Here is a 21,512-nt window from a genome sequence, read left to right as displayed (position 1 = left end):
TAGACATACAGACAGTTAGATATAGATAGACAGACAGACAGTTAGATATAGACAGACAGACAGACAGACAGTTAGATATAGACAGACAGACAGTTAGATATAGATAGACAGACAGACAGTTAGATATAGACAGACAGACAGACAGACAGACAGACAGACAGACAGACAGACAGACAGTTAGATATAGACAGACAGACAGACAGACAGACAGACAGTTAGATATAGACAGACAGACAGACAGACAGTTAGATATAGACAGACAGTTAGATATACATAGACAGACAGATAGTTAGACAGACAGACAGACGGTTTGACAGACAGAAATACAGTCTAACAGATGAAACAGTCTGGCTGGTGGGGACAAAAGACAGCTAGCATACATTTTATGCTCAAACCCCTCCAGCTCACAGATTTGGGGCACTGGGGTAAAACGATGGGGTGGAGGGTTAATGGTATGTGTGTGTGTGTGTGTGTGTGGGGGGGGGGGTGTGAAGGGGTCCTGGTTGCTCTCGGAGGACGCATCTGTCCGTCAGGTGTTCAGCAGAGCAGTGAAGGAGGAAGTTTTATTAAGCATGCTGGCTGGCCCACTCACTCCAATGTTACACACCACTGCCCCCTCCTGGCAACACCTCAACACCACTGGAGTGTGTACGTCAGACTTAAGTCTGTGTGTGTGTGTGTGTGTGTGTGTGTGTGTGTGTGTGTGTGTGTGTGTGTGAGAGCGACAGAGAGCGAAGGAGAGAAGGAGAAAGAGAAGGAGACAGAATTGAAGATATGTGTGAAATGACAAAGACTTAGGCCAGAGAGTAGAGGAGAGAGGAGATTGGGTGAAAGGAAGAGAACAGCGGAGGAGAAAATAGAGATCAAAGAACACAAAGAAAAGAAAAGAAGAAAAAAGACAGGAATGGTAAGTGACAGACGGTGAGTGACATGCAGACAGACAGTACAGACTTTCACACTCGTCTGATACACTTATCCACCAGCAGGGGTACAGATTTACACTGCAGGGCACAATGCTGTGTGTGTGTGTGTGTGTGTGTTTCATTGTATACATATGCACAATGAAAAAAACAAAACAATCCTAGAAACAAAAACACCCCACTCTTATTATTAACAAAATGTCTTTGCACAAGGTCAGCACTGCTGCTTTAAGACAATGAAAGATGGAGGAGGAGGAGGAGGAGGAGGAGAGACCTGTGTGTGCGGAGTTGATTGCGACAAGTCTTCCCTTGGCAGCAAGGCTCTCCTTGGGGTTTCAGACGCCCCTCCTCCTCCTCACCTCCCAAAATCCCCCAGTGAGGAGCAGCTTCCTCATGGCGGGACAAAGCCAAACAAGACAGACACGCCAGCCTCAAATACAACTTCCACCCTGACACCAAAAATAAATAAAATAAAATAAAAACCCGAAGATCAAATAAGGTTGAATCAGTTCATGTGGATATGTTCATTGACAGATACGTTTCATCACTCAACTAAGTGCCTGCTGTCACTGTATTGTTCATAAGGGTGGGGTACCTGGAGTCACTGTATTGTTTATAAGGGTGGGGTACCTGCAGTCACTGTATTGTTCATAAGGGTGGGGTACCTGGAGTCACTGTATTGTTTATAAGGGTGGGGTACCTGCAGTCACTGTATTGTTCATAAGGGTGGGGTACCTGGAGTCACTGTATTGTTCATAAGGGTGGGGTACCTGCAGTCACTGTATTGTTTATAAGGGTGGGGTACCTGCAGTCACTGTATTGTTTATAAGGGTGGGGTACCTGCAGTCACTGTATTGTTTATAAGGGTGGGGTACCTGCAGTCACTGTATTGTTTATAAGGGTGGGGTACTTGCAGTCACTGTATTGTTTATAAGGGTGGGGGTGCCTGCAGTCACTGTATTGTTTATAAGGGTGGGGGTGCCTGCAGTCACTGTATTGTTTATAAGGGTGGGGGCGCCTGCAGTCAGGTGAGACTGAAGAGGTCACTTAGATGATGATGATGATGATGAAGAAAGGTATCTGTCAGTAAACTTTGTGTCCAGATGAACTGATTCAACCTTCCTTGATTTTCTTACCTGGATTCTTGAGCATGTATCCAGACAAAAACCCTAAGAGTTGCAGACACAAACAAACCACTCTCCCCAGGGCCAAATAAACAATGCTTAAGGGATTTTTCCATAAGGAACTTTAAATAATGAATAATCTCTGTAATCCCAGTAGGAGGCAGTGCCAGATCATAGAATTGCATAAAGAACTAAAGATGCTCAGGAAAAAGTGGCGGAAAGCAGACAATGGGGAAAAAGCAGCCCTGAACCAAATAAGCTCAGAGCTGCAAAAAAAAAAAACCCTCTCCACCTTTGCAAGACAGAGCCAATCTGGCAAGAAGCGTTGACAGAGGGAAGCCTTTTTTAACAACCCCTTCTGGTTCACAGCTGACCTCCTCAGAAAGCCTAAAAGCAGGAGACTTGATATGTTCTACGGAAGAAGTGGAGAATAGTGTAGCAGCAGCACATGGCGACCCCAGCAGAGACATCCCACTGGGACACTGCCAACACTCAAGCCATGCACCCCTTTCAACATGGCAGACTTCACTCTTGAAGTAAGGGCAGTAGTGGGAAATGCTCAAGCAGGATCTGCTCCAGGACCATCAGGCACCACTTAGCTGTTCATCCATCGCAGCGATGAGGACCATCTAGTCATCCTGTGATGGATGACAGATGACTTGCAAAATAATTAAAGTGAGGAAGAGTTGCGTATCATCAACCCCACTCTCTCACCCGAGACGACCTACTACCAGTGGCAAATCTAGTGAGACGACTGGCACAGGAGACGGATGCAGACTTTTCCTCAGGGTTTCTTCCTGAAGCCTTTCCCGTAGACAAGTATACCCGCAAGGCAGCAGAGGTTTTAAATCAGAGTTTTCCTTCTCCTAGATTGGCTGCCAACCAAGGCTAACGAGTCCAATCGACCCACCCAGTTATACCACCGTGAACCCGGTCACCCCCGCAGCAGACTTTGTAAAAACAGGAGGTACCATGAGAAGGTGCTGCTGCGGACACATTTGCATAGGAGTGGCCTTATGCTAAGGTCCTGATGGACTCATGGTGATCACTACACCAGGAAGTGAAAGGCCACTGCACCGCTTCGTATTCCTTTTGGCAAGTAAGACATCTGGCCCAATACTCGCCACCTCCCAGGCACCACTTACAAGATCTACAAAACTGCCCATGGCTACTGAAGAGGCTATCAAAGCCTTTGCAGACAATCTGGAAGAAAAAACAGGAACCCTGGCTTTGGACACTTGCTGAAGGTTGCTTTGTCCCTGAAGAACTAAACTCATTAGGACTTGACCAGTTTCGAGAGATCTCCCTGCTACACATTGAAGGGAAAATATGCTGGTCCATCATTGCTAAAACACTAACATCTTATCTACTCACCAATGAATACACTGACACAAGTGTCCAGAAAGGAGGAGTCCCAGGGTACTCAGGATGTCTGGCGTATACATCAGTGATCAGCCAGGTCATCAAGGGAGCAAAGAGCAACAACACCACACTCTCAGTCGTATGGTTAGACCTCGCCAAAGCCTGCCCAAGCGTACCTCACCAGCTGATCCAAAATGCATTGGAGTACTATCAAGTACCACCAGAAATTGTCAAGGTTGTGATGTTATACATGGATTCGCTGAAAATTAGTTTCACTGTGGGAAATGGCAGAGGCTTGAGAAGGGCATCATGGCAGGATGCACAATATCGGTGGCCCTGTTTGTGGCTGCCAACTACTAAAAGCAGGAGGAATGCAATGTAGAGGGCCAAAAGTGGATGACGGTATAAGACATACAGCCTGCAGTGCATTCATGGATGATATTACTGTGATGACTCCACTGAGCCAGGGAACACGGTGGATCCTAAACTTGCTGGAGAAGATGGCTACATGGTCACGGATGCAATTCAACTCGGTAAGATCTAGGAGCCCAAGTATCCTCAAAGGAAAGCTGACAAAAAGTATCTTCATTACACAAGGGGCTGAGATTCCAACGATTCAAGAACAAGGAATCCGATACCTTGGAAAGAATTACGACAGCACCCTGAAGGACAGCGGCAACCTCAACGACACAATGGTTCAACTAAACATCTGGTTCAAGGTAACTGATAACAACCAGCTGCTTGGAAGGTTTAAGGTGTGGTGCTTCCAGTATGGCACCATACCAAGAACGCAATGGCCATTCCTGCTATATGACTTCCCCATGACTCAAGTGGAAGCAATGGAGAGACTGTGCAGCAAATTCTTGCGAAGATGCTTTCAGCTCAGTCAGTCTGTATAGCAAGACCTCCAAGCTCTGCTTACCAGTCTCAATGGTGGTGGAAGAATTCAAAGCCACCGAGGCAAGAGCAGTCATTACACTGCCACTGTCTGAGGATGAGAAAGTCAGACACGCTAACAAGACCGTTAAGTGTGGCAGGAAGTGGAAGCCTCAGGAAGCAGTGAGGGGAGCAGAAGCGTACTGGAAACATCAGGAGATTGTCAAGGAGGGTGAATGGGAGTGAATCCCTGCAGCCATGTTCCAAAATCTAGTGGAAAGCCTTCCTAGAAAAGTGGAGGCTCTTATAGCAGCAAAAGGGGGGACCATCTTCATATTAATGCCCATGGTTTTGGAATGAGATGTTCCAAGAAGCACATATGGGTGTGATGTTTGGGTGTGCCCATACATTGGCCATGTAACGTGTATACATACACTACCGTTCAAAAGTTTGGGATCACCCAAACAATTTTGTGTTTTCCATGAAAAGTCACACTTATTCACCACCATATGTTGTGAAATGAATAGAAAATAGAGTCAAGACATTGACAAGGTTAGAAATAATGATTTGTATTTGAAATAAGATTTTTTTTACATCAAACTTTGCTTTCGTCAAAGAATCCTCCATTTGCAGCAATTACAGCATTGCAGACCTTTGGCATTCTAGCTGTTAATTTGTTGAGGTAATCTGGAGAAATTGCACCCCACGCTTCCAGAAGCAGCTCCCACAAGTTGGATTGGTTGGATGGGCACTTCTTTGAGCAGATTGAGTTTCTGGAGCATCACATTTGTGGGGTCAATTAAACGCTCAAAATGGCCAGAAAAAGAGAACTTTCATCTGAAACTCGACAGTCTATTCTTGTTCTTAGAAATGAAGGCTATTCCATGCGAGAAATTGCTAAGAAATTGAAGATTTCCTACACCGGTGTGTACTACTCCCTTCAGAGGACAGCACAAACAGGCTCTAACAGGTACTATTTAATGAAGATGCCAGTTGGGGACCTGTGAGGCGTCTGTTTCTCAAACTAGAGACTCTAATGTACTTATCTTCTTGCTCAGTTGTGCAACGCGGCCTCCCACTTCTTTTTCTACTCTGGTTAGAGCCTGTTTGTGCTGTCCTCTGAAGGGAGTAGTACACACCGGTGTAGGAAATCTTCAATTTCTTAGCAATTTCTCGCATGGAATAGCCTTCATTCTAAGAACAAGAATAGACTGTCGAGTTTCAGATGAAAGTTCTCTTTTTCTGGCCATTTTGAGCGTTTAATTGACCCCACAAATGTGATGCTCCAGAAACTCAATCTGCTCAAAGAAGTGCCCATCCAACCAATCCAACTTGTGGGAGCTGCTTCTGGAAGCGTGGGGTGCAATTTCTCCAGATTACCTCAACAAATTAACAGCTAGAATGCCAAAGGTCTGCAATGCTGTAATTGCTGCAAATGGAGGATTCTTTGACGAAAGCAAAGTTTGATGTAAAAAAAATCTTATTTCAAATACAAATCATTATTTCTAACCTTGTCAATGTCTTGACTCTATTTTCTATTCATTTCACAACATATGGTGGTGAATAAGTGTGACTTTTCATGGAAAACACAAAATTGTTTGGGTGATCCCAAACTTTTGAACGGTAGTGTATATACTATAAATCACAGATAGATTAGACAGATAGATCATTTGAATTGGGGAAAGATGAGCAAATCCCAGCATTTGTGAAACCAACAAAAGTTTGATATTCTTACTTGATAAATGACCCAAACAATTCATCAATTACATTATTGACCAATTTTCTGTCAATCTACTTATCAATGAATCGTTTCAGCAATAGACAATAGACTGACTGTAAGAAGAGAAACTGAAGATCGGGTGAGGGGGCCACTGGACAGATGGCTTCAGCAGGATGAAATTTACATCCACCTCATTTTAAATCGACAGGGGGGCTTGGTACTCACGTGCATCAGGGAGTAGTAGGACTGCTTGCCAGTGTAAAACAGGAAGTGGAAAGGCCGTCCGTCTGGTCCCCATTGGATAGCTTTGTAAAGGAGGAAAGAGTCAGCGTTCAGGCGGCCAATCAGATGAACTCCTCAAAGCTGATCTCCTTTGACAGCACTCACAGTATGTACAGGACAGATTACTCACCTCTTTGCTTTGGAAAGATTTCATCTGGATGCTGAAAATGAAAACAAACCAGAGTCAATATACATGACTAAAATATGCTATGAGGAGGACATTTTGATTTCCTGTTTTCATCATTTATCTACCACTCTTAACCAGAGCAGCAACAGAATTAACTTGAATACAGCATTATTGGTTAGAAATCCACAAATTCTGAGAAAACAAGCACGAAACCGTCCAGACCCACGGTGCACCTGTGCTGCGGGTGCAGGTGGAGCAAGGCAGTGTTCAATGCAAAAGGGGGCTCCGTGAGTCACACGTCTCATGGAGTCATTGTGGACTGATACATGTAATAAAATGGAAGCGCTTTAGTTAGCTCATTATTGTTAATATATCAAAGACTAGTGCACGTTCTCAGGTCGTCCATGAGTGAGCGGCCACAGTTTGCAGCACATAGCCCACGGCGGCTGTTGTGAGGCGACGTGAGGAAAAAAAGAGCATATCAGAGAAATACTACTTGACAAAAGCCAGACAGCAGTCAACTTAGACCTGGAAAAACAAAAAAGTTGAATATTTCATTTCTATTTCTGGCTATTATTCCTGTTCATTTACACAAATTACACGTATATTTGACTTTAATTATATATTTGCTAGGATAGGCTCCAGCATCCCCACGACCCTGAGAGCAGGATAAGCAGTTTGGATAGTGGATGGATGGATGGACTTTAAAAATCATACACAGAAGTATCGCTGTTATTTGCCTTTGTGCGGCAGCACAACACAAACTCGCCAGACAGCGGGCTCACCTTCATGACAGGTCTGGCTTTCTTCTGAAACAAGCCAGAGGGGAACAGGTAGGCGATGCTCCTCTGTGGGATTAATAAAACAGACAGAAGAAAAACAGATGACATTTTGTCAGTTGTGGTGATGTCAAGGTTATTGATGATGACAACGATGATGATATGGCCGACATCGAGGTCACGCCAACAGATACACACAGACGGAAGTCACAGCAGATAGGCAAAGTGACAGGAGATAAATCCCAAGCTGTTTAGGGGAGTTCAACAAAAGGGGAGTCGGGTGTGTGTGTGTGTGTGTGTGTGGTAGGAACTGAAGTTAGAGGAGAAAACGGACTTAGTGGGATGCGGGCTAGTGGCTATGTTGACAGTGAAGCGAACACAACAGACAACCAGTGGTTCATTTAGAGTTCACCCTAGGCTCTGTGTGTGTGTGTGTGTGTGTGTGTGTGTGTGTGTGTGTGTGTGTGTGTGTGTGTGTGTGTGAACTATGGGGAGACTCATCAACACAGTCTGTTTGTCTCATTTACGAGGCAGCAGGTGTCGGCTAGATGAGGTCGTCACAACGATGGAAGACAGACAGACAGAAAGACAGACAGGGCGAGGAAGAGAGACAGTTTAAGAGCTGAGGTTATCAAGTGCTTGTGTGTGTGTGTGTGTGTGTGTGTGTGTGTGTGAGTGTGAGTCAGGGAGTGGAGAAAAACAACAAAAAGATAGAGATGTGCGGAGAAGACACGGGATAAGTGGAAAGAGAGACAAGGAGACAGGTAACCACAGGAGTGTTGAACAGATGAGGGAGCACCTGCTGTTCCCCGGGGTCTGAACACAATATGGCACAACTCCTCAAGGAGAAGATGGCGACAGGGAGGGAGGGAGGGAGGGGGAGAGAGAGAGGAAGGGGGAGAGAGAAAGTAAAAACAATCTAACAGTTGTCTGTGAATGTTCTCATTCATCCAGGTCGTCATGGTTCTCCAAAGGAGTTGAATCAAGTGCAACTGGACTTGGTATATACCCGTGAAGATGTTTCACCTCTCGTCCAAGAGGCTTCCTCAGTTCTGCCTTTCTGACTAGACCAAGCTAGTCTGACTGGCTGCTGATGAGACTCAGTATTTATCCTCTAGGAGTCGTTATCAGAGCTGCAGAGCTGGAACACAAACTGAGCGTCATCAGAACTCTGCAACACAGAGCTGACAATGTGCCCAGCAGCACTCAGGCCCAACAGGAAGAACCCAAACACCTGAGGGGAGCTTTAAAAACCTGCGGCTCCCCCAGTTGGACCTTTGTGAAAACTGCAACATGTTCCAGAAAGACCAACCAGGTGAGCGACGAGGAGAAAAGGAACAGAAGGAAGAGCACAGTGATCCTGTATGTTTCTGGGGTCTCCGAGAAACTCAAGAGAATTTTTAACAAACACCGCATCCCGGTATACTTCAAACCCAGCAACACACTCCCACAAAGACTGGTTCATCCCAAAGACCGTGTACCACACACCCGGAAAAGCAATCTGGTGTATGCTGTACAATGCAATGAGGACTGCACTGACCTATACATAGGAGAAACCAAACAACCACTACACAAACGGATGGCCCAACACAGAAGGCCAAACTCCTCAGGACAAGACTCAGCAGTCTGTCTACACCTAAAGGAGAAGACACACTCCTTCCAGGACAGCAACGTACACATTTTGGACAGGGAAGATAGATGGTTTGAAAGAGGGGTGAAGGAAACTGGAAAAACCATCCCTCAACAGAGGAGGAGGTCTGCGACACCACCTATCTCCCACTTACAATGCCGTCCTTTCATCTCTACCCAGGAGACTCAAGAATCCTAGCCTCCAAGAACAACAGTCGCTCACTAACGGCTCCAACCGCTCTCATGACCACTGAATGGAGCACTAACGAAGTCGAAACCAACACCCCCAACGACCGTCGCTGCTTAACATCGGATCACAAAGAGCCATGCACATCAATAGCTCTGATAACAACTCCAAAGAGGATAAATATCTGAGTCTCATCAGCAGCCAGTCAGACTAGCTTGGTCTAGTCAGAAAGGCACCAACTGAGGAAGTCTCTTGGATGAGAGGCGATACGTCTTCACGGATATATACCAAGTCCTGTCTAACAGTTCATCATACAACTGAATATTGTTGAAGAAAACATTCTCAGAAGAATACGTATATTTTTGTTTCCTGAGATGAACTGAAGACCGCTCTGATATGTGTCCACTGTGTCCCGATCCTACAGGATCCAGTCCACTACAGCAGCTCTGATATGTGTCCACTGTGTCCCGATCCTACAGGATCCAGTCCACTACAGCAGCTCTGATATGTGTCCACTGTGTCCCGATCCTACAGGATCCAGTCCACGACAGCAGCTCTGACATGTGTCCACTGTGTCCCAATCCTACAGGATCCAATCCACTACAGCAGCTGTGTCCAGTGTCCTGATCCTATAGGATCCAGTCCACTACAGCAGCTCTGATGAAGCCATTATTTATGACAAAATGAATAGTGTTTTTTTAGCCGCCATTACTATTTCTAGAGACCAAACAGCGTTTCAAAACAGAGAATCTTTATCTGCACTTTATCACCTCTTATTTCACCTGTATAAGTCAATCTTTGTGTATATATGTGAAGACTGTTGTGTTGTAGTGTTGTTATTCTATGTTAAGTACACTGAGAGCCAAGAAACCAGAGTCACATTCCATGTATGTGCAAACCTACATGTCCAATACACATGATTCTGATTCTGAATCCACATGAGGTTTACAGGATAATTCTGTTTTTTCACAACCTGGGTCTTCTTTTTGTAGTTTTCCCATCATGCATGTCATATACATGACAGGTCCATTATCTATGACTTCTCTATTGTGCGGGCCTAGTTTATGGATGTTACTACGACCTACGGTAAGCATAGGCTGCTACTTCCTGCAGGAAGAACCAGGAAGTAGATCAGCCATGTCATCCACCATTGATCATGTTGGACATTCACATCATAACTTTTAACCTTCACCTCCACATATGTGGTTTAGATAACTGGGTTAAATTAAGACTTGTTGAAAGTAGTATGACGCTCGTGTTCAGTTGTCCGTTGTAACGAGTCCATGGGGCCGGTGAATATCATGCTATCACTATCGAAATGGAGTTATCGTGTAATAGAAGACTTGCAGGCATTTCCCGGTGGGGCTACACACATCACACTGATTTTCCACGACTGGTTTTGCCTGTCACAGTTTTGACGCCAGATCAGATCAGGACAGATGGGGGTGAGGTGGAGGTGGGTTAGGGGTTCTCCCTCTGGTCCTCCCTAATTTTCATCTTTATCTGCAGACATCTGAGGATGGGACGCTAGCCGTCACTTCTGCTTTCACAGCAAGGCACTAACAGCTTTCTTCATGAGCGTCGGTGGGATGCCGGGGAGCCACCACAGGGAAAGGCGGGAAATCGAGCTAATTGATAGGAGCAACAGGATGTAATGTGTTGCTGCCAAGACTGGACATTCAACACCTGCAAGCATGCGTGCACATGTGTGTGTACGTTTGTGTTTTGAGAGCTTTGCTAATTTCCCTGACACCGCATATTAACCAGACCCAGACCCAGACCCCTCCTGGTCACAGCCTGGGGGATCCATCAGTCCAGATGCTGGTGACTAGGCTGACAGCAGAGATAGCAAGAGACAGAGACAGAGAGCGAGACAGACAGACAGACAAGAGAGAGAGCAAGCGAGAGAGAGACAGACAGACAGACAGAGACAGCGAGAGAGAGAGAGAGACTTCAAACAGTCAATCGAGTCCTAATGAATGCTTTAACCATTTATGGCTTTGAGACTGTGTGTCGTGGGGAGAGGACAGTTAAGACAGAGGGACAGTTTGGCCAGCTGTCTACACGGCAACAATAACGTAATCATATCTTCACCCCAAGACGTCAATACTACATAAAGTCAGTACGACAGAGATTAAAGGCCTGTGACTGAAATGTCACCAATTTGAATCCCACACCAAGTGAGAAAGTGACTGTAGAAAGCCTCTCCACTCCCATAACACCTCCAGCTGAGGTAGGTGCCATTGAGCCAGGCATTAAACTGCAATAGTTCCACAGGAATTTCTCAGAGGCCTCCAGCAGAACTCTGTGGCTGTACTGGACAGCTCCAACTGAGCAGACGTCATAACCTGTCCTGGCTTCATATGTGGATGTGACATGACGTGTGAATGTGAGGCACGTCCGGCTGACGTTCCCAAGACAATCACAGTAACCATGTGGGCCCAGTGGCCGCGTGCTGCTGACCTGTACATTAACTATGGTTTTAATCACGAAGAAATATTCTAAAACATGTACGATACGATGCTTTAATATTGGCTCAAACAGCACCGCTGCAGTGGTCATAACACTAGCCATGCTTCCATCACGTATTGTTACCTGCACTTTGAAGTATCGCATTAGAAAAGGCTTATGGAACGGCAACATTTCAAAAAAACTTCCTGAATTTCACAAAAAAGTTTTTACGTTCGCTTGAGGTGGTTTTTGCCTTTTTCGAAAAAAGTTACTGCGCTAAATGGGATATGGAAACACTTGTGTTAAATAAGTTCTAACTAAGTCAACATTTAACTCGCATGACTGATCAGCTGTTTCCGCATCGGTGTTTTCCCAGATATTCCCAAAACGCACACTTCTTTGTCCTCGTCTCTGAACAGCATGAAACAGGGCCAGTAACAGCTGACATGAAAGAAAGATTACAACTTTCCCAACTGAAACAACTTCCTGAAGACCTCTCTCCATTTTCTGTCGTAGATGGCCAAGGTGACTGGTTGTTTTCAGTTCTCAACCTCTTCTTCTACTGTTTATTACAGCCATGTGTAACATAGCATATCCCGCCAACTTCTGACAAAACGACGCTTTGCGTAGCCTAGTCCAGCGTTTCCCAACCCAGTCCTCAAGGACCCCCTATCCTGCAGATTTTCATTGTAACGCTGCATAGGTAGCCCTGCTTGTACTTACTCGACCAATCATCTCACAGCACTTAATTATGCAAGGTGTGCAACATCTGACATAATTCATTACTGATTGGTTGAATAACTATAAACAGGTACCTATTCAGGGTTGCAAAGAAAATCTGCAGGATAGGGGGTCCTCGAGGACTGGGTTGAGAAACACTGGCCTAGTCCATTCACTCCAAACCGGTTGATGGAAATGTGCTTATTTTGCATTTTCTTTTTTGCGACATTTCAAAAGTTTGCTTGACAATTAATGGAAACACAGCTACTGTGTTCATTTGTTCCTCTGACTTGTGCAAACTTAAATTATCCACCAACAACAATTTAAGGGCAGAACTGCCATAAAATGCCATTTGAAGCCACTCTTCTGGGCCATGGCATAGACCACTGCTGGTTGCCACTACGGCTTATTCAGCACTGACGGAGATTAGTGCAAACAGGTCTTCTTCTTAATAACAGTAAGCACCGGGCCGCCATTGTTAAAATAAAAACAAGTCGGCAAAGTGCAACCATGGGTCACACTGAACTCCTGTACATTGTGATTTACTGTATTTACTTGTGTTGGAAAAAGTAATAAGAATGTGGAGGCTCTCTGATTTAGCTGCCATTTCAGGCTACTGAAATAAAGTTGACTTGACCCTCTTCATCAGACTGGGCTGAAACTAGAAACCTAAAGAGTTCAACAGCAGAACAGCGATAAAAACTTTGTTGCATGACTGTTTACACACGAAACCATTTCAAATCGATGTGTTGTGTACCAGTTACAGAAATGAGATTACAGGGCAGCAAACAAAACCAAAACAAGCTATAAATTAACGCAGAAGATACACAGCAGGATGAATGCGCTATCAACCAGAAATAACGTTTTCTGGAGGTTGGCGGACAAAATAGCTTGCATTTCATCATTCTCACAAGCAGCTGACACAAATAGGAGGGTTTCCGTGCAACGTCATCACAGAGATGCGTGTGCAACTAGGGGGCAGAAAGCAGCTACAGGGCAGAGGTTTTAACCAAGACAGAGCTCAGATACAGCCCAGATGGCACGCGGCTGTTGTGCTATAAGCTGCACAAGCCCCAACAGGATGGGTGGGAAATGTTGAACCTTTTCATTGTTGAACCGCTTTGGTGGCGCTCAAAAGATGAGATGCCCCCTGGCTGCGCACGCACCCTGTAATGTTTGTAAACAGGAAACCCGCCTATATGTCACAGAACCCCCCCCCCCCACACACACACACACATTTTTTCACTCTCCTGCCTCTTACATCGATGTCTTCTTGTGTGAAAGTCTCCGGGTCTTCACCCATCATGTTGGCGAGGTGACGTTTTCCAATATTGAACTCCTCCACCTGCTTTTGGATGAACTCTGTCGTGAACTTCTCCGGTCCCGCCGCGGCCAAGTTCTTCCTGTGAAGGACGGAGCTGACGCATATCTGCCTGGTCTGGACCTGAGGAGGACGGGAAGACGTGTGGATGAGTAACATCGCTCTGAAGCAGGGATGGGCAACATGATCTAGAAAGAGCCGGTGTAGGTGCAGCTGTTAGGGCCAACCGATCAGTTACACACCCGATTCTGAGAGAGAGACAGAGACAGAGAGACAGACAGAGAGAGACACAGACAGAGAGAGACAGAGACACAGACAGAGAGAGAGACAGACAGACAGAGAGAGAGACAGAGACAGAGAGACAGACAGAGAGAGACACAGACAGAGAGAGAGACACAGACAGAGAGAGACACAGAGACAGACAGAGAGAGAGACAGAGAGAGACACAGAGACAGACAGAGACAGACAGAGAGAGAGACAGACAGACAGAGACAGAGAGACAGACAGAGAGAGACACAGACAGAGAGAGAGACAGAGACACAGACAGAGAGAGACACAGAGACAGACAGAGAGAGACACAGAGAGAGAGACACAGACAGAGAGAGAGACAGACAGACAGAGAGAGAGACAGAGACAGAGAGACAGACAGAGAGAGACACAGACAGAGAGAGAGACAGAGACACAGACAGAGAGAGAGACACAGACAGAGAGAGACACAGAGACAGACAGAGAGAGACACAGACAGAGAGAGAGAGAGACAGAGACACTGCTAAGACGGTAATGCTGGTTAGTCCTGCGTCATGTAGACGGCGGGCGGTAAAACATTCAGGTTCTTGTACGGTGGGACCCTCAAACTCAGCAGAAGGAGAAAATCCAACAATACTGTAAATAAGAGCAAAGAGGACGCGGTCCATAACCCAGTAAATACATACAAAGGTTGCTGTATGGCACGCAGCAAAGGGAGGTTACAGGACCGAAGGAAGGAAGGAAGGCAGGAAGGATGGAAGGAAGGGGTAGCCGACTAGCCCAGGGACTCTGTTACCTAGCAGCCAGCCGCTACGAGTCAAGGACGTGTCGGCGTCTCCGCATGGCGGCTATGGCCGTGTGCGGAGCTCGGTGTGGGTGTAAAGACAAGACGTGTGGTGACCAGATAAACCTTCTTTCTCGTTACCTGTCTGCTCACACACGCCGCCGCCGCCGCCTTGCTCACGCTGCTGCCGCCGCCGCCGCCGCCGCAAACTCCACATTTGGACAGAACGGCCGCCGCCGTGCGCAGACCGGAGGCCGCCATCTTTGTTGTGACGTACCCACCGGAAGTCGTTTCTAAAATCTTACAAAAACTATTTTCTTCGTTTTTTATTAAATAGTTTCCTAATTTCATATGAAACGCACCGAGATGTCCTGCCATCATAAATTATGGGGAACAGAAAACCCTCCGAATGGAGAATACATCGGGCTGTTATGTTTGATGCGGAGGATAATCTGCAGGTAATTATTCACGATATCCTCCACTTCCGTCGTTACACACGTGGGATTTAACGAGCCCGACTAGCGGCCGTTGTAACTGTTGGGCTCCATGAGGAAGAAACAGGTAAAGTAGTGAAGGGGAGGCCCGGTAACGTGGGGGATACTCTGCCCCCTACTGGTGTCACAGGGGCACAGCCTCCTATGCACAATATACATACAACACAATACAACACAATACAACACAATACAACACAACACAACACAACACAATACAATACAACACAATACAACACAATACAATACAATACAACACAATACAATACAACACAATACAATACAATACAACACAATACAATAATAATAAATTAAACTTATACAGCGCTTTTCTAACACTCAAAGTCGCAATACAATACAATGCAATACAACACAATACAACACAACACAACACAATACAACACAATACAACACAACACAATACAATACAATACAACACAACACAACACAATACAATATAATACAACACAACACAACACAATACAATACAATACAATACAATACAATACAATGCAATACAACACAACACAACACAACACAATACAATACAACACAATACAACACAATACAATACAATACAACACAATACAATACAACACAATACAATACAATACAACACAATACAATACAATAATAATAAATTAAACTTATACAGCGCTTTTCTAACACTCAAAGTCGCAATACAATACAATGCAATACAACACAATACAACACAACACAACACAATACAACACAATACAATACAACACAACACAATACAACACAACACAATACAATATAATACAACACAACACAACACAACACAATACAATACAATACAATACAATACAATGCAATACAATACAACGCAATACAATGCAATACAATACAAAAAACGTGATTAATCCCAGTAGGGGTCATTTGTTTGGAGCAGCTTGTACATAAAACACAGTAACATACAAATAACACAAAAAATAAATAATAACACTCCAGGGAGCCAAATGTGGAATAAGATCTCTAAGAAACTTAACAATACTGGTAGGATAGATAAACTTGGTAAACACAATAAACCCACTGTGGAGCATTTAGCAGCTGAACTGAGGAGGGACTGAGTGGTTTAGAGTAATGGCTGTACGCATTTCCAAGCAGGTAAAACATGACGACGCCCTGATGGCAACAGAGAACATGCTCTTGCTAGAACCAGTCCAGAACATACTGGTTTCTTCCTGGAGGATGTGATGGTTGCAAAAGCACCTCAGATCTTTGTTTCCCTCCAGTGATGTGAGGGCAGATTTTAACAATGCTGTTCAGGCTCTTTCTGTCTTTTACCGTGAGGCTGTGAAACCAGCGGATGAAAGCAAAACTCAGGAGATCCCCATAAAAGACTGAGAAAGGCGGCAGAGGATGACGGGGCTGACAGAAAAGGAATTTAGTTTAGGGAGAAGGTGAATTCTCTGTTGCCCCGCTTCACAGTAGCCTCAGTGTTCACATCACATAAGGTGGTGGTCGATAATAGTACCCACATATGTGTATGACGTGACCCACACCCTATTATGTGTGATGCTGCACACCCTGGCTGCATCTCTGTTACATCTGGTGCCATGGTGGCGCAGTGGTTAGCGCTGTCACCTCACAGCAAGAAGGTCCTGGGTTCGAACCCCAGGGTAGTCCAACCTTGGGGGTCATCTCAGGTCATCCTCTGTGTGGAGTCTGCATGTTCTCCCCGTGTCTGCGGTGGGTTTTTCCGGGTGCTCCGGTTTCCCCCACCATCAGAAAGCCATACATGTTAGGGTCAGTACTCCTGTCGGTGACCCTGACCGAGGCATGGCGAGACCAACTGGAGCTGGTCCCCGGGTGCTGCACGGCAGCTGCCCACTGCTGCTCACAGCTAGGATGGGTTACATGCAGAGCAGAATTTCTCTACGGGGATCAATAAAGTATACATTAAAAAAAACCTGTCTAAAATGAATTATCAGTTCCCTGGTTTTAGAAACATCCAAGTCCAAGAAGTTGTGATCACACCAAGTAATAAAATCAGGGAGAGCATTCCTGTGGACTCATCTGAAGCTGGTCATCAGAAAATCTGACCAAACGGCTGCCCTCCTGAGAGCTCCTGCATCACTCGGGGGGAACATAATACAAAGTGAGAGGGAAAGGGTGCACCCTGGTGGAGAGCCTGTGTGCATAGCTACAACAATCACAAAGATATAGACAGACAGACAGACGGACGGACAGACAGACAGACGGACGGACAGACGGACAGACGGACAGACGGACAGACAGACAGACAGACAGACAGACAGACAGATAGATAGATAGATAGATAGATAGATAGATAGATAGATAGATAGATAGATAGATAGATAGATAGATAGATAGACAGATAGACAGATAGACAGATAGACAGATAGACAGACAGATAGACAGATAGACAGATAGACAGATAGACAGATAGATAGATAGATAGATAGATAGATAGATAGATAGATAGATAGATAGATAGATAGATAGATAGATAGATAGATAGATAGATAGATAGATAGATAGATAGATAGACAGATAGACAGACAGATAGACAGACAGATAGACAGACAGACAGACAGATAGACAGATAGCTGGATAAAACTTTCTGTAAACAACACATTTTTCACATTAAAATGCAGCTCAGTTCAGTATGCTTTACATTACATGAAAGTGCAGTTAAAAATAATGCTGACAAAAGAAGGCAGACATAAATAAATAAACAAACAAACAAACAAATAAATAAGACGACAAAAATGTAAACCTCAGTAAAATAGTGAAGAAAATATGAAAATGAAACAGACTGACATGAATCAAAATATAATTCATAACATGGGGACAGAATCCATAACTGCTCGACAGCAGATGAACACCTGAGTTACTCTGCTGATATGAGATATGATAGGATGATAAGGAGCTGATATGAGATATGATATGATGATAAGGAGCTGATATGAGATACGATAGGATGATAAGGAGTTGATATGAGATATGATAGGATGATAAGGAGCTGATATGAGATATGATAGGATGATAAGGAGTTGATATGAGATATGATAGGATGATAAGGAGCTGATATGAGATATGATAGGATGATAAGGAGCTGATATGAGATATGATAGGATGATAAGGAGTTGATATGAGATATGATAGGATGATAAGGAGTTGATATGAGATATGATAGGATGATAAGGAGTTGATATGAGATATGATAGGATGATAAGGAGTTGATATGAGATATGATAGGATGATAAGGAGCTGATATGAGATATGATAGGATGATAAGGAGTTGATATGAGATATGATAGGATGATAAGGAGTTGATATGAGATATGATAGGATGATAAGGAGTTGATATGAGATATGATAGGATGATAAGGAGTTGATATGAGATATGATAGGATGATAAGGAGTTGATATGAGATATGATAGGATGATAAGGAGCTGATATGAGATATGATAGGATGATAAGGAGTTGATATGAGATATGATAGGATGATAAGGAGCATGGCAACCACCGAGTCATGGACCAAGACTTCTCCTCCACCTTGACTAGAACCTCACTTGAAGTTGGCCTGCACTAGTCCTCGTCCATGTTCCTGTGTGTGTGTGTGTGTGTGTGTGTGTGTGTGCTCTGTACTTACAGATCAATGCCGTGTGTGTCTTCACTTAGACTACTTTGATAGAGTTGGAGCAGGAGCAGGGTGAGATTAATCACGGCGAGGGGGCAGCAGCTCCCCGGGCCTCGCCAGTCGATACGGATGATAAACAGTGTTTGCCCCAGTTTTTAGCCACTAGCGCGCTCCCATACACCAAGAAAAAGAGTTTCGACCCGGGCTCTTTAATTCACCGTGGGGGGTGAGAGGTGGGACATTAATCATCCATGTTTGTGACGGGGGAGCTGTTGCGGGGGGACTGGGCGGAGACATCCGGCGTGTCCGGTGTGGACACGAACGAGCCCCGTGCCATGGTGACTGAACTCTGCCGTGCCTGCAGGAGATGGAGGACGGCTCATGTTGCAGGCTGGAACTTGGAGCGATCGTCTGTGGTGACCTCGCTGTAAAACAGGTGAGTCGGCGTTAAACGAGGGTGGGGTGCTGAGACTGAAGACGTCTCATTCAGAGGACATCACAGGCATCGTTGTCAACAATGCAACATCAGGACCTTTTCCAGGACCTGACCTTCCATGCCAGGCGTGGCTGACAGAAGGTCCTATTGTTCAGTATGAATATCAGTGGAGGTCTCAGCAGCCTGTACCCGGACCGTGAGACTGAACACACAGATGTCACATCTCAACACACACACGAGACCAACGCAGTAGAAAATACAGAACAGCTCACCAATAATGGACCTCTGCTGGAGGGCTGAGGCTCAGCACCTCAGCCACCCCAAGTATATTTACCAAAGAACCGGCCAAGGCTCCCACGTGGTTAGACGCACAGCATTACTTTGTGGGTGGACGTGTCCAAGACTGCTTTTACCATCCACCATCGAAGGAAAACGAGTGTTCTTCATCAAATCTAAGCTAAGCCCTCGTAGTTTGTTTGTTGAATCGTTTGTGTTCAACAAAAGATGAATGGTTTGTACGGTTATGAGCTCGAGCCTGGAGTCAAATGATGACCTCAAACATCACGACACAAGAAGGCTGATGGAGTGGCTGTCAAACTTGAGGAGGGCTAGGCATGAACTCCCCCCCCACGTGGGTCTGGCCGTTGCTCTACTAGGCCAGCATCACATGTAGAGCTCTTACTTGCGTATGTTCATCACAACACTTGTTTGTGTAAGAAAGGGACACACACCAGATAGGAAACGTCCTCCACAAACCTTCGCGTTTGACATTTGCTCTTCTGACCACGTCTTCCAGTCCTCCCGACGGACCACATGACTCCACGCCCGTCTTCTTCGTTTCTCGATGGGAGTTTTCCCTTTCGCCGTGCGATAAAAATGCAGACGCTTGTTTTTACCATCTTCACGATTTGTACAACCGACAGCGCAACAACTGTGAGACGCTTCGTTTCGTTTTAAATCCATTTCTCCCCGATGACCTCTCGGAAATGAGCGTAGTAACGTTTACAAACACAAGACTCCGGGCCCCTTTTTGCCTCACAATCAGCGCACGCACATTTGAGGCATGTAAATAAGGGAACACGTCTATGGACAGTTGCCTGAAACGTTCGGCTTTCGGGGGGGGGGTCAACTTTTCCACACAGCTGGACGAGGGCTACAGGATAGCTGTGTGTCGTCACAACGACTGTAGAGCCAGAATATTTTTATTCAAGACATGTACAACCAACTCCTGGATGTAGCAGTCCACAAATGATGGACATTCTGCAGCACTGCGGCCTAAGGAACGATCCTTGTCCATCTAGTGGTTGCTGGTGGTATTGCTGTCTGAGGTGATCAGAAAAAACCAAATTGTACAATGCAATGTGACAATGTAAAGTTAGCTTGCTGACTTAGGTTAATTTACCCGTTGAACGGGTCACCTTAGCCATCGTCGCAATTGCCCCCCTGAGAGATGTGGCAGGAGCTGCCACCGGGTTAGACTCTGCAATCGATTCCCACTACGGCAGCACAAGTGGTGGCTGCAGACGCTCATTTGGAGAGCAGAACGCCACAATTGGCAGCGTTGACCTCCAGTCAATTTGTGCCGACCCCCGGGCTGAGTGACATGCCTTTATTTGGATGGGTAACGCAGCGCTGGAGCAGCAAATAATGGGGGATATCAGGCTGTGGAGCTGTGCCAAGTCTGCTGGTATCTCCGCTCTCTGCCTGCGTGGAGTGGCGCTGAATCGGGGCTTATAATAGCAGTGAGCTCTGAGGCTTTGCACCAGTCATCATTTCCATGCCGCTTTAACGCCGATTCCCTAATATCCTTAGCGCCTCGTGCGGGGATAAGCCCGTCTCGGCGAAACATGGCTGTCATGCCCCGTAAACCTTTCACGGCTCTAAAGAATCCATTATGGTTTCTCCGCAAACACGGGGACTCAAAGGGCCACTTTGCTCAAGCTCATTTACTCTCTGAAAGCTTATTTATTTACCCTCAGCGCTGCGCTGGACGGGATCTCCAGCACATCACAGGGATTCCTGTGCTGCTGTGTAACAGGTCATATCTGTCAGAGGGAATTCTGCCGGGCCTGTCCTTACAGCTATGCTGAGACACACGTGCTGACGGGGTCACGTGACCACGTGGCGCCGTCACACACAGGAGACGGTATGAGGGTCACGCAGGGCAGGGACTCCACCGAGACGGGACAGGACAGATTTGATGTGTCCCATTGCTGATAAACCGTTTTCTTGTTGAATTTCCATGAAAAATAGAAAATCCCCCCATCAATTCTGAGCCCATCAATTCCGGCTCTGATTTCAATTCTGGAATTCTGAGCCAAAGGCCAAACACGACACGCCCAAGGGGAAATGGCTGTAGCGGTGGAAAGGTGAACGTTAATATAATCCCAGTCTCCCCACAAGGGTCAGATTTCACCTAAGTGTC

General features: G+C 45.6%; 1 protein-coding gene across 2 annotated transcripts in view; it reads right to left on the bottom strand.

Annotated features, from left to right (window-relative positions):
• Positions 1–14,789, bottom strand: part of mrps9 (mitochondrial ribosomal protein S9) — a 32,532-nt gene extending 17,743 nt beyond the window's left edge. Inside the window, exons 1-5 of one of the 2 annotated variants that reach the window (XM_056301373.1) lie at positions 14,670–14,789; positions 13,439–13,621; positions 7,197–7,259; positions 6,415–6,445; positions 6,228–6,307 (exon numbers count right to left, since the gene is read on the bottom strand). In XM_056301373.1, the coding sequence (XP_056157348.1) occupies positions 6,228–6,307; positions 6,415–6,445; positions 7,197–7,259; positions 13,439–13,621; positions 14,670–14,789 (477 nt within the window). Of the gene's footprint in view, positions 1–6,227; positions 6,308–6,414; positions 6,446–7,196; positions 7,260–13,438; positions 13,687–14,540; positions 14,572–14,669 lie in introns of those variants that run through there. The other variant, XM_056301374.1, reaches the window with a different exon arrangement.
• Between the last annotated feature and the right edge of the window lie 6,723 nt (positions 14,790–21,512).

The sequence above is a fragment of the Lampris incognitus genome, chromosome 21 (assembly GCF_029633865.1).
Source record: "Lampris incognitus isolate fLamInc1 chromosome 21, fLamInc1.hap2, whole genome shotgun sequence".
NCBI classification, from domain to species: Eukaryota; Metazoa; Chordata; class Actinopteri; order Lampriformes; family Lampridae; genus Lampris; species Lampris incognitus.
Note: the sequence above shows the minus strand (reverse complement) of the source record. Positions and strands in the feature narration are given on the sequence as shown.